The sequence below is a fragment of the Bubalus bubalis genome, chromosome 1, assembly GCF_019923935.1.
Source record: "Bubalus bubalis isolate 160015118507 breed Murrah chromosome 1, NDDB_SH_1, whole genome shotgun sequence".
NCBI lineage: Eukaryota > Metazoa > Chordata > Mammalia > Artiodactyla > Bovidae > Bubalus > Bubalus bubalis.
The window spans coordinates 18,542,508-18,556,879 of record NC_059157.1 but is presented as its reverse complement, the minus strand read 5'-3'; the positions used below and the strand labels follow the sequence as shown (position 1 = coordinate 18,556,879).

The 14,372-nt window shown below is 39.4% G+C and overlaps 1 protein-coding gene across 4 annotated transcripts in view; it reads right to left on the bottom strand.

Moving 5' to 3' along the window:
• TEX15 (testis expressed 15, meiosis and synapsis associated) overlaps positions 1-14,372 on the bottom strand; it is an 81,657-nt gene that overhangs the window by 30,565 nt on the left and 36,720 nt on the right. For all 4 annotated transcript variants that reach the window (XM_025278911.3, XM_025278918.3, XM_025278913.3 and 1 more), the window contains exon 3: positions 9,712-9,877. In XM_025278911.3, the coding sequence (XP_025134696.3) occupies positions 9,712-9,877 (166 nt within the window). The remainder of the gene's footprint in view (positions 1-9,711; positions 9,878-14,372) is intronic.

Genomic DNA, 14,372 nt, shown 5'->3' with positions numbered 1-14,372 from the left:
ACCCTGTCTTACTGTGCTTCACTGCATTGTGCTTCACAGATACCACATCTTTTTATGAATTAAAGGTTTGTGGCAACCTTACCAAGCCTATTAGCACTCTTTTGCCAACATCATTTGTTCACTTTGTTCCCTGTGTAACATTTGGGTAATTCTCACAATATTTCACACTTCTTCATTATCATTACATTTGTGTATATATTACCATATATATTATAATATAGTATATATATAGTATAGTATATAATATATTATAGTAGTATATTTACATATATATTTTATTATATTTTGCATGTATGGTGATCTGTCATCAGTGGTCTTTGATATTACTACTATGACTCACTGAAGGCTCTGACAATGGTTAGTATTTTTTTTTTAGCAATAATGAATTTTAAAATTAAGGTATGTACATTATTAATACTATTGCATTCTTAATAGACTACATTATAGTGTAAACATAACTTTATATGCATTGGGAAGCCAAAGAATTTGTGTGATCATCTTTATTGTGGTCTGGGGCTGAACCTGTGACACCGCAAGGCATGCTATAATGCTAACCCTAGAGCACTGTCACTGTTGACATTTTGGGCCAAATAATTCTTTGTCTTACCTAGTCATATTATTGGCTACACATTATATCCTGTTAAGGGGCTGAGTAGAATGGAAAAAATACAACTTAAACAAGATATGATCCAGGGCTTCCAAAAACCCTTAAAACTATTAAAGTAGAAAGTATTTCCTGGAGGTTATGCTGGTAACAAAACTGTTTAAAAACTTCATAGTTTCCAACGTATGTTCAGAATTACACTTGAAAGTAAATGTAGGACTAAGTATGACTTACAAAATAAAAATGACCAATTAAAAATTACCCTTCCAAACTATTTCTAGGTCTAAAAAGATTTTTAAAAGGTTGCCTTTTCAAAGTTATTCAGACACTAGGATCTATGTCAGATTGTTATATGACAGAAGCTCTGAGTCTCAACACTACCGTTTCAGAGACAATAGGGTCTTTTGTGTTCATAGTACCATGTAATCAGATAACAATATTAAGATCTACTACACAGAGTGCTCTATTACCAAGAGATAGCAATACAAATTACATACTAACAGGATACTGCTGCTGCTGCTGCTGTTGCTGCTGCTGCTGCTAAGTCGTGTCAGTTGTGTCCAACTCTGTGTGACCCCATAGATGGCAGCCCATCAGGCTCCGCTGTCCCTGGGATCTCCAGGCAAGAACACTGGAGTGGGCTGCCATTTCCTTCTCCAAAGCATGAAAGTGAAAAGTGAAAGTGAAGTCTCTCAGTCGTGTCCAACTCTTAGCGACCCCACAGACTGCAGCCCACCAGGCTCCTCTGCCCATGGGATTTTCCAGGCAAGAGTACTGGTATTTATTAAATATAAAAAAGTGTTATGAATAATTTTCCAGAAATGTCCTCTCATGTTCTTGTGCATCAATACTAAGGAATAAGGGTTATAATCTGTGAGACTCTGAATCTTATCCATACTTTAAGCTCTAGAATGGAAAGTTCAAAATCAATCCAGCACTGAAATGCTCTATTTATGGATAAACTCTTGGTTGCAGACTCGTCATTATTTTTTTAATCAAAATTTTATTCATCATTAAGCAAAAACACCTGACCCTTGAACAACATGGGTTTGAACTGCACAGGTCCACTTATACACAGATCTTCAATAAATATATAATTGGGTCTCAGTATCGGTTGATTCTGCAATCATGCAATCAACCAACCAAGGACTGCAAACTTAATTTACAATCCATGACTGGTTGAAATCTGCAGATGCGGCACTTGTGGATATGGAGGAACAACTATGGGACCTGAGTATCTGCAGATTTTGGTATCTGGGGCGAGTCCTGGAACCAATCCCCTGTGGATACCAAGGGATATATGTAGGACTAAATATGATTTAAAAAATAAAAATGTGGTCTGGGACTATAAGTGTAGAAGACTTAAAAAACTCAAATTGATGAGAAATTATATAAGTTAACAAAACACAGTGGATGAGTGGTAGAAACACAATTAGTCTTGATATCTTTTGGAAGATGATGAGCTTATAATGAGTTTTGTGCTACCACGATGTGTATCCATTAAAACCAACTGCAACAGAATACAAGGTGTAAGTGACTCAGAATGGTTATGTCATAGTTAATTACATTAAACAGAGTAGGTTCCAAGATAACTGTATCTAACAGGTGATGAATAATTTTTTTGTTTAATAAATGAAACACAGGAAGTAACATCTTTCCCACAGTTAAACTGGAAACAAAAGAACACTATTCAGCAACTCTGTATTTAATTCTCTGGGGCGACATGGAGAGCATGAAAGTATTCAATTCAAAGGTATGTTTTTTAGATAATAGTTAAAGGAAATAAAGTTATTTGCTTTGGAGAGTTTGGAAGGGAACGTAATTGTTTTCAAGTCCAACAGATTGTGGGTGATGAATGATCACTGTTCAGCTGGCAGAAGAGCAACACGTGAAATGAAGCATAGATGGCTAAGATAAAACTAGGATTCAACAAAATTTGAATAGGAAGGAAAGTTTAGATTTGAGCAGTGATGTCACAAAGATGGAATAGGAGACCCTAGCCTGTGGCCCTTCACAAAAAGCAGCAATTAACTATCCATGAACAAAAACAGCTCTGGAAAGGCTGCCGACAGCACTTCAGAAACACAGTGAGGGGCACAAAAAATTTGAGAATAACTGCACAAAGAAATGGAGAAGGCAATGGCACCCCACTCCAGTACTCTTGCCTGGAAAATCCCATGGATGGAGGAGCCTAGTAGGCTGCGGTCCATGGGGTTGCACAGAGTTGAACACAACTGAAGTGACTTAGCAGCAGTAGCAGCAGCAGCACAAAGAAGAAGAACAAACAGCTTCAAATTGCCTGTGTCATCCCATCCCTTCCAGCTGGCATTGTTCAGAACCAAGAAGGAACTCCCTGGGTAGAAAATCATTCCCCTTCCTTGGAAAGTGAAGGGGGGGGGTCTGTGACCAGCTTCCCAGCCTTTCAAGGCATGGCATGAAGGACCCACTTCTATTACAGCCCCAAATAAAATGGACTAAAATGGGTGAACTTAATTCAGATGATCATTACATCTACTACTGTGGGCAAGAATCCCTTAGAAGAAGTGGAGTATCCCTCATAGTCAACAAGAGTCCGAAATGCAGTACTTGGGTGCAATCTCAAAAAAGACAAAATATTCTCCATTCTTTTCCAAGGCAAACTATTCAATATCATAATAATCAAAGTCTATGCTCCAACCAGTAATGCTGAAGAAGCTGAAGTTGAACGGTTCTATGAAGACCCAAGACCTTCAAGAACTAACATCCAAAACAAGATGTCCTTTTCATCATAGAGGACTGGAATGCAAAAGTAGGAAGTCATGAGATACCTGGAGTAACAGGCAAATTTGGCCTTGGAGTACAAAATGAAGAAGAGCAAAGGCTAACAGAGCTTTGCCAAGAGAACACACTGGTCATAGCAAACACCCTCTTCCAACAACACAAGAGGAGACTCCAGACATGGACATCACCAGATAGTTAAAACTAAAATCAGACTGATTATATTCTTTACAGACAAAGATGGAGAAGCTCTATACAGGCAGCAAAAGCAAGACCAAGAGCTGACTGTGGCTCAAATCAGGAACTCCTTATTGCAAAATTCAGACTTAAACTGAAGAAAGTAGGGAAAACCACTAGAGCATTCAGGTATGACCTAAATCAAATCCCTTATGATTATTCAGTGGAAGTGACAAATAGACTCAAGGGATTAGATCTGATAAAGTGCCTGAAGAACTATGGACAGAGATTCATGACACTGAACAGGAGGCAGTGATCAAGACTAACCCCAAGAAAAAGAAATGCAAAAACGCAAAATGGTTGTCTGAGAAGGCCTTACAAATAGCTGTGAAAAGAAGAGAAGGGAAAGGCAAAGGAGAAAAGGAAAGATATACCCATTTGAAAGCAGAGTTTCAAATAGCGAGGAGAGATAAGAAAGCTTTCCTCAGTGAACAATGCAAAGAAATAGAGGAAAACAAAAGAATGGGAAAGACTAGAGATCTCTTCAAGAAAATTAGAGATACCAAAGGAACATTTCATGCAAAGATGGGCACGGTAAAGGACAGAAACAGTATGGACCTAACAGAAGCAGAAGATATTAAGAAGAGGTGGCAAGAATATACAGAAGAAGTGTACAAAAAAGATCTTCACAACCAAGATAATCACGACAGTGTGATCACTCACCTAGAGCCAGACATCCTGGAGTGCAAAGCCAAGTGGGCCTTAGCAAGCATTACTATGAACAAAGCTAGTGGAGGTGATGGAATTCCAGTTGAGCTATTTCAAATCCTAAAGGATGATGCTGTGGAAGTGCTGCACTCAATATGCCAGCAAATTTGGAAAACTCAGCAGTGGCCACAGGACTGGAAAAGGTCAATTTTCATTCCAATCCTAAAGAAAGGCAATGCTAAAGAATGTTCAAACTACTGCACAATTGCACTCGTCTCACATACTAGCAAAGTAAAGCTGAAAATTCTCCAAGCAAAGCTTCAACAGTACATGAACCAAGAACTTCCAGATGTTCAAGCTGGATTTAGAAAAGGGAGAGGAACCAGAGATCAAATTGCCAACATCCGTTGGATCATCAAAAAAGCAAGAGAGTTCCAGAAAAACATCTACTTCTGCTTTACTGATTATGCCAAAGCCTTTGACTGTGTGGATCACAAGAAATTGTGGCAAATTCTTAAAGAGATGGGAATACCAGACCACCTGCCTCCTGAGAAATCTGTATGCAAGTCAAGAAGCAACAGTTAAAAGTGGACATGCAACAACGGACTGGTTCCAAATGGGAAAGGAGTATGTCAAGGCTGTATATTGTCACCCTGCTTATTTAACTAACATTCAGAGTACATCATGAGAAACACTGGGCTGGATGAAGCACAAGCTGGAATCAAGATTGCCAGGAGAAATATCAATAATCTCAGATATGCAGATGATACCACCCTTTTGGCAGAAAGCAAAGAGGAACTAAAGAGCCTCTTAATCAAAGTAAAGAGGAGAGTGAAAAATCTGGCTTAAGACTCAACATTCAGCAAACGAAGATCATGGCATCCAGTCCCATCACTTTATTACAAATAGATGGGGAAACAGTGGAAACAGTGACAGATTTTACTTTCTTAGGCTCCAAAATCACTGCAGATGGTGACTGCAGCCATGAAATTAAAGGACACTTGCTCCTTGGAAGAAAAGTTGTGACCAACCTAGACAGCATATTAAAAAGCAGAGACGTTACTTTGCCGACAAAGGTCTATCTAGTTAAAGCTATGGCTTTTCCAGTAGTCATGTGTGGATGTGAGAGTTGGACCATAAAGAAAGCTGAGTGCTGAAGAATTGATGCTTTTGACCTGTGGTGTTGGAGAAGACTCTTGAGAGACCCTTGGACAGCAAGGAGATCAAATCAGTCAATCCTAAAGGAAATCAGTCCTGAATATTTATTGGTAGGACTGATGCTGAAGATCAAGCTCCAATATTTTGGTCACCTATGCAAAGAACTGACTCATTGGAAAAGACCCTGATGCTGGGAAAGATTGAAGGCAGGAGGAGAAGGGGACGACAGAGGATGAGATGGTTGGATGGCATCACCGACTCAATGGACATGAGTTTGAGCAAAGCTCTGGGAGTTGGTGATGGACAGGGAATCCTGGCATGCTGCAGACCATGAGTTGCAAAGAGTTGTACACAACTGAGCAACTGAACTGAACTGAATATACTGGCAAAGCCAGGGCATATACTGATGCTAGGAATGAGAAGAAAGGCAGGGACTACCCAGCAGCCACACAGCAAGAGACTGCATTTCCCAGTGACCTGCTCTACAAATGACCCTGACAACTTTCACCACCAAACAAACCAAAAGCCAGCACAGATTTGCCTGGACCCCTGCAAATTTCACCAGGTTCTGTCCACAAGTATTCTCATTTGCTGATGCCTGTCTCCCGAGTCCCTCCCCACCCTCTCCTCTCTTGGATCCCCGATTATCAGCCAGTCTGTGCCTCTTCTACTGCAGAAGTGCAACACACCACCCTGAACTGACACCCACAATCACATAGGTGCCTGGAACTAGTCCCTCCAAGTGTGTACTTACACCTGTCACCAACCTAAATTGCTATGTGAGCACCATGGTGAGACCCTGCTGAAAGCCAGGGCCCTCCAGGAGCATGTGGGCTCAGATCCAGCCCTGTCTTGAGTCACTGGCCTGCACCTCTAAGCTCCCTGAAGCTAGCCCCTCCAGCTATATAGCTGGATACCTCTGGTCCCCATCACTGGCCTCCTCAGCTATGTGTCTGTGGCAAGATCCAGTAGTCATAGTGCTGCACACCAACAGCCAGGACCCCCCCAGACGTCAGCACACCTGCCACTGGCACTTGCCTTGGTATCAGCTGTGGCCCCCAGGGCTACATGTGTGTTTATAACCAGCTCTGTCACCACACAGGTACCTGTACCTGGCCTGCATGGCTGAGAGTGTGGACACCAAGCAGCTTGGCCGACTACTGCTGCTTGCTCTGGTGCTCTCCCTCGTTTACAAGGAGGTGCCACTGAGCACCCCAACAGTCCTTGGAGCCTCTGCAGATGCCTGGCAGTGCTTTCCAAAGATCACACAGTTGTCAATGTTGTGGATCCCAATGGCTTAATCCAATGAGTTACACCACAATCCCCGAGACATGGAGCTCCACACGCCCCTTCACTGGGAACCCTGCACCATTAACCCAGTGTCACAGCAATCTTCAGCATGGCCCCACCCGCAGGGGAATAGGTCTTTTCTTAGCAAAGTCAGTCCATAAAGTATTTTCTTTAGCATGCAGACACCTAAGCAAGGATACAGGACTGTGGAGAGTCAGGGAAACAAGACTCCACCCAAGGAACACAGTAAACCTCCAGGAACTGATCCTCCCAAAATGGACATAGAGGATTTACCCCTTTTTCCGGGGTGTCACTGGCCCAAACTGATTTAGTTTTACTTCATCTTGGAACCAATCATTGATATAGTAAATGAAATTAAGCATGGATGGTTCAGTCTACTCATCTGGGGTGGTCTGTAAACTGAGATGCTGAGTACAAATTCAACCTCAGTGTCAAGATAGGTATTGACGATCTTTAAAATGATATCCTTTCACATAAATTTGGAGTTATCTTAAAACAAAAAAGCGTCAAACTGATACAAATAGGGCAATATACTTAAGAAGAACTGAATTCAGTTCTCTATTATCCACTGAGACCAGCTAAAGCTCTTATCTCTTCAAAACACCTCTCAAGACTCTTAGGAAGAATGCTCAATCCCACATCTATGCACCTACATCTTTATTATACCATATGATTTTACATTTAGCTGTATGTCTTCTCTACTGGAATATAAACTCTCTAAGGTTGAGGAGAAAACATTCATTTTTCTCTGAGGGTGATAAAATGAAGAACTGACTCATTTGAAAAGACCCTGATGCTAAGAAAGATTAAAGGCAGGAGGAGAAGGGGACAACAGAGGATGAGATGGTTGGATGGCATAACCAACTCAATGGACATGAGTTTGAGTAAGCTCTGGGAGTTGGTGATGGACAGGGAGGCCTGGTGTGCTGCAGTCCATGGGGTCACAAAGAGTCAGACACAACTGAGCGACTGAACTGAACTGAACTGCATTACATACATTTTCTGACACAGTAGGCACTGAAATGCCCAATGAGTGACTGAATACACATATATTTAGATGATTAACGTGTTTCTGCTGATTTCACACTTAAGTAGTAGTAGATGCAATGTGGATGAGAAATGGAGACTGGTGCATTTTTGGAACTATTTGCTTTTGATAAGACCAGAAATTATAAACTCCTCTAAGGGGAACAACAAAAAGAAAAGCTAGAGGCAGTCAATGTTATTAACACTTTCTCTTTTTATCTGTCTATCCTATTTTTCTCTTCTGCTAACCATTCTGGTATTTCCTTTTTTTCAAAAACCTATGCCCTTCTAGCATCACTCATTTAAAATGATGACATTAAAATGTAGCTTAATTTAACAATTAATTGCTCACTGTGTTGCCAGACTCAGTTCCATACTATGGACACAAAAACAAGTAAGATAAAACTCATAATGTAGTAAGAAAGTCAGACAAAACCAATATAAAATGAGGATCAAATACTATGGGATATAAATGAGTTCATCTAATTGGGCAAATACATAAATCCTACACCTATTAGTCATTTAGAATGTTCTGTTAGGTCTTGTATTGTTGGGGAGTTGTTTTAACTCTTTTGTAATGTTAACAGGGAGAAATAAATGGTTGAAATGAAGTATTAGGGGGCATTGTGAAAAAGGACACAAATTAAAATGCCTAATATAACTCAAATCAAGGAACAATGCAAGAATTAATTTTTGATCAAACCATTATTTCAATCTGGAGGGGGCAGCATATAGTCAGTCCATTCTACTTTTGCTCAAAAGTGTGGTTTTTAGGAAAGACTAGGCCATCAACTAATTCTGTCATTTCTACCCATTTTCCCAAACTGACACCAAGTGAGGCAGCATGTTTGAGTCAAGAGGAACTGATTCTACAACAACAAAAAAGAGATCAAACACATTCCAAAACGAGTTCTCAGTGTGAGTCCATCAAGCTACAGTTAGGTTCAAACTTAAAATGCAAAATGGTGAAGGAAGCAAGTTCAGAAAATGAAAATGCTGAACCGTGTTCACACAAGATACACAAGATCTGTACCTATAAATACAAAATGTTTACAATGAGAACTTCCCATGTGCTGTTATTTTTTCTTATCAAAATTACCTAATGGAATGTGTCCTTCCTCAAAACAGAAGGGGTACTTTTTTTTCTTTTGGTCCTGCTATGCGGCATGTGGGATCTAGATCCCCGACCCGGGATCGAATCAGTGCCCCCTGCGCTAGGAGCATGGAGTCTTAACCAGTGGACCGCCAGAGAAGTCGGAGAATGGGTACTTTTTAAGAGTTAAGTGTCACTGGGATGACCCACAGGGATGGTATGGGGAGGGAGGAGGGAGGGGTGTTCAGGATTGGGAACACGTGTACACCCGTGGCGGATTCATGTTGATGTATGGCAAAACCAAAACAATATTGTAAAGTAATTAGCCTCTAATTAAAATAAATAAATTTAATTTGAAAAATAAAGATTAACAAATATTTGTATAGTACAAAAAAAAGAGTTAAGTGTCAGAAATTGTGGGTCTAGTGGAATAGCTGGAAACAGCCAAATACAACTGTGCCAGATTAAAACATCGACTCAGTCTCTGAAGGATTGAATCAAGAAAAAAAGGTACATTCTAAATACTTTAATGCTGTTTTATACTATGCAAGAGGCACAAGGCATCTACAAAATATCTGTTTAATTAACGTGTTGATGTTATGCTTCTGAAAAATTTACGAAGATTAAAAAATTAGAAGGGTGTGTCTGAAACCTGGCTACAATAATGTATAAAAACTTACTAATCAAATCTCACATGTACCTCTTTACTGTTACAAAAAGCTATGAGATGGCAACAAAATAATGAATAAAACACTTCCGTACTTATTTTCTTGGTAACACCTATAAAATCTCAAATGGCAGAAATAAAAAATTTGTATAAACACCTCACAGAAAAAGCAAGCAAAATCTCAAACATCTTTAGGTCACAGTAACTTACCTCTTAGAAGTAAAATTTTTTTCTAGACCCTCATTGTGAATCAGTTTTGTATCCCCAAACTGCCACGAAGACTGCAGGTTACAGCTTACATCAAGCCGGCGCTCGTTGAGAGTATCATGTATGAAACTATACTCTCTAGTATTGGTGTAACAAGGTGACAAGTAAACTAAAAATAAAGAAAAGGGTAAGCGGTTATTTGCATTTAAAATGACACCACTGTAGGATAGTTAGGGTCTTTGGGAAGGTCATGTACACACTGCTATATTTAAAATGGATAACCAACAAAGACCTATTGGACAGTCCATGAAACTCTGCTCAATGTTATGTGCTAGCCTGGATGGGAGAGGGGTTGGGGGATGAATGGATACATGTATATGTAAGGTTAAGACCCTTCATTGTTCACCTGAAACTACAACATTGCCAATCGGCTATACCACAATACAAAATGTTTTTGGTGTTATAAAAAATAAAATAAAATAACATTGTTGTACATCTGCACAATGACAACTATAGATATGTATAAGATACAAAATAGCCAAGTACTTGGAAGTTTCATTAACATCTGGAGACATTTATATATATTTAAGACTTTATAACAGTAATACAGACTTCCTATACCCGGTATAAATGAAAATAGGAACCTTGTCTTACTCCACTTACCTACTGGGAGTTCTTAAAAGCTGACACAGATATACTATATAGAGGGATTGGGGGCAAGAGGAGAAGGGGACGACAGAGGATGAGATGGCTGGATGGCATCACTGACTCGATGGATGTGAGTCTGGGTGAACTCCAGGAGTTGGTGATGGACAGGGAGGCCTGGCGTGCTGCGATTCATGGGGTTGCAAAGAGTCGGACACGACTGAGCGACTGAACTGATCTGATCTGATCTGATATAGGTGACTCATTTTCAACTTAAGATGTACAGGCTCTACAACATACATTGTTACACAAACCTTGTAGCTCATGTTAGGTCATGAACATTTGTTGTATTTCCCCCAAATAAGGCAACCTATATACTAGTAAACTATTTGGTTATTTTGACTTCAATAATACCAGAATATCTTTGTTAACTCTTGACTGTGGCAAGAGTGGCATGAGTAAGAAGCACAGTCTTTTGGAGGACAGTGAGCAATGTTTTAAGCATTGTTATATTAAGTAGATGCATTAAAGAATCGAAACCCTTAAGGAATAGGACCCAGAGGAAATTGGGGAATACAGCTGATTCTTGTTATTTGTGGAAGTTACAGTATATTAAAGTTGCTGCCAACCTTGAATCAGTGAATATTGAACTATTAATATTAATCTTAGTAGAAATACAGGGTTAGGTTCCTGTGGGCCTCTGGTGACGCTTTTGACTACTGGAATGCCATGTGCAGTAAGCTTGCCTGCCAACATCTCTGTAAAACGAGCCAGTCTCATCCAGGTTGGAAACCTGCCACATAACCTTTTCCTGTATAACACTTAGAAGGTGTCTTTGAAATTCTTCCCCAGTCTCCTGTTCTGCAGAACCTGCCTGCATCCATTATCACCTTCTGAAGCGTGGGAGCCAGCAAGCTCTAGCCAAGAAGGGCTTAACATTCTCCTGACTCTTGGTGCCATGATCAAATGTCTCTTTGGCTTTTCACCTTCCAACAATGCTGCCCACAAGCTTTTTACTGGTGGTCATCTCATGAGTCTACAAATGTAGATTCTACTCTCTCCACAGGAAAGGTACTCAAATGTTCCTTCAACATTTTCTGCAGAGGTTTGATGTACAAGTTGGTGAATTTTGTTTTCCTTTTTCTGAATGTGCCATATTTTTAGCCAACAGTCCTGTAATTTTATGTTATAGTGTAGCTTATGTAACATGCATTTTCTCTGTAGGGCACATCATAGACCTCTTGAGCTTAGGAACACTAGACAGCATTTTAGCATTACATGGTGGAGGCCATTTATAAAAATGCAACAACACAGCACGAAGCAGGTGATGAAATGGACACTTAATTATGACAGCTGGAGTAAGATGCAGAGCACTGTCTCATCTGGATACAAGTGCATCAAGTGACTCAAATTTTTCACCATTCTGCATATGCCTAAAATGACTGAAAGTGCTGTGCTGAGTACTGGTGCTAAGGTTACAAACACATTTTAGCAAGTAGGAGAGTTTGAAAATATGGCAAACATGGAATAATGAGGATCAGTGATATATATAACTTCAGGCAATTTCCATATACATGAATCTAACATAAACAATGGTCCTCTGTATTTAATAATCAACAGGATAAGAAAGTGGCAAAACTAATACAAAATACTACAAACCTCTGTTTTTCAAAAACAACGTATTCTTCACCTCCTTTCCATTTAATTTGCACTTTAATATTTGTAACAATTCATTACAAAATTTGGTCATTTCATAAGATATATGCCTTTGTGCATGTGTGCTTATGTTTAACTTATGTTGACGTGAATATAGATCATATGACATTTTTACAGCGGCTCTATATTTATACCCTTCGCCCAAACTCCCCAGTGTCAACACTTCATGTGACTATAATGAAACATGAAAACCAGAAAAATGACATTGGTATAATACACAGACCTCATTAATATTTTACTAGTTTTATGTGCAGTTGTGTGTGTGGGGGTAGTTCTATGCAATTTTATCACACGTGTAGATTCATGTAACAACCACTATAATCAAGATACACAACTGTTCCATCACCACAAAGATCATTCTTATTCTACTCCTTTATATATAGTAATATTGATAACCTTATTCCTCTTCTCTGCCTCTAAATCCTAGAACTACCAATCTGTTCTCCATCTCTATGCTGTCATTTCAAGAATGTTTTATAAATGGAACTTTATATTATAAAGTTCTGTTATATTTAAATTAATATTTACAACCTATGGAGACTGGCTTTTTAAGTTCAGCATATTGCTTCTGAGATTCAATCAAGCTGCTGATACAGTAAATCTTTTTTTTTTAACTTGCTAAGTATCCCACGGTATGGATGCATCGTACTTTAAGCATTTACTCAATGGAAATCAGGGTGATTAACAATTTTTGGCTACTACAAATAAAGCTACTATAAACATTTCCATATAGGTTTTAGTGTGGCCGTAAGCATCCATTTCTCTGGGATAAATGCTTTGTAGTACAACAGCAGGGTCATACGGTAGTTGCATGTTTAGTTTTTCAAGAAACCATCAAACTTTTTCCAAAAGTGGCCGAACTATCTTACGCTTCCATTGGTTGCATGACTGATCTGGCTTCTCCTATTCTTCCTAGCTTTTGGTATTGCTATTCTTATTTCAGCTGTTTAAACAAGAATAAAGAGAGCCCCTTTTCATTAGCATTTTGTTAATGGCCAAGATATTGAATATCATTTTTGTGCTTATTTGCCAATCTATACATTCTCTTTAGTGAAATGACTATTCATGTCTTTTTCCTGTTTTCTGGTTGATTCCACTTTATGATTCATCTAGCCCAGCACTCTGCATTATATACTCTGCATATAAGTTAAATAAACAGGGTGAAAATATACAGCATTGACCTCCTCCTTTCCCAATCCTGAAGTAGTCTGTTGTTCCATGTCCAGTCCTAACTGTTGCTCTTGACCTGCATACAGGCTTCTCAGGAGGTGGGCAAGGTGGTCTAGTATTCTCAACTTTTAAGAATTTTGCACAGTTTGTTGTGATAAACACAGCCAAAGGCTTTAGTGTTGTCAATGAAGGAGATGTTTTTCTGGAATTCTCTTGCTTTTTCAATGATCCAACGGATGTTGGCAATTTGATCTCTGGTTCCTCTGCCGTTTCTAAATCCAGTTTGTATATCTGGAAGTACTTGGTCACGTACTATTGAAGCCTAGCTTGAAGGATTTTGAGCATTACCTTGCTAATACGTGAAATGAGCTCAACTGTGCAGCAGTTTGAGCATTCTTTGGCATTGTCCTTCTTTGGGACAGGAATGAAAACTGACCTTTTCCAGTCCTGTGGCCACAGGTTTTCCAAATTTGCTGGTGTACTGAGTACAGCATATTCGCAGCATCATCTTTTAGGATCTGAAACAGCTCAGTTGTGATTTCATCACCTTCACTAGATTCATCCTAAGGCCTACTTGATTTCACACTCCAGAATGTTTGGCTCTAGGTGAGTGATTATCTGGGTCACTAAGACCTGTTTTGTACAGTTCTTCTGTGTATTCTTGCCACCTCTTCTTAGTATCTTCTGCTTCTGTTATGCCCATACCGTTTCTGTCCTTTATTGTGCCCATCTTTGCAAGAAATGTTCCCTTGGTATCTCTAATTTTCTTGAACAGATCTCTAGTCTTTTCCATTCTATTGTTTTCCTCTCTTTCTTTGCATTGTTCACTTAAGAAGGCTTTCTTATCTCCCCTTGCTATTCTTTGGAACTCTGCATTCAAATGGGTATATCGTTCCTTTTCTCCTTTGTCTTTTGCTTCTCTTCTTTTCTCAGCTATCTGTAAAGCCTCCTCAAGCAACCATTTTGCCTTCTTGCAATTCTTCTTCTTGGGGATGGTTTTGGTCACCGCCTCCCGTACAATGCTATGAACCGCCATCCATAGTTCTTCAGGCACTCTATCAGACCTAACTAATCCCTTAAATCTATTTCTCACTTCCACTGTATAATCATAAGGTATTTGATTGAGGTCATAC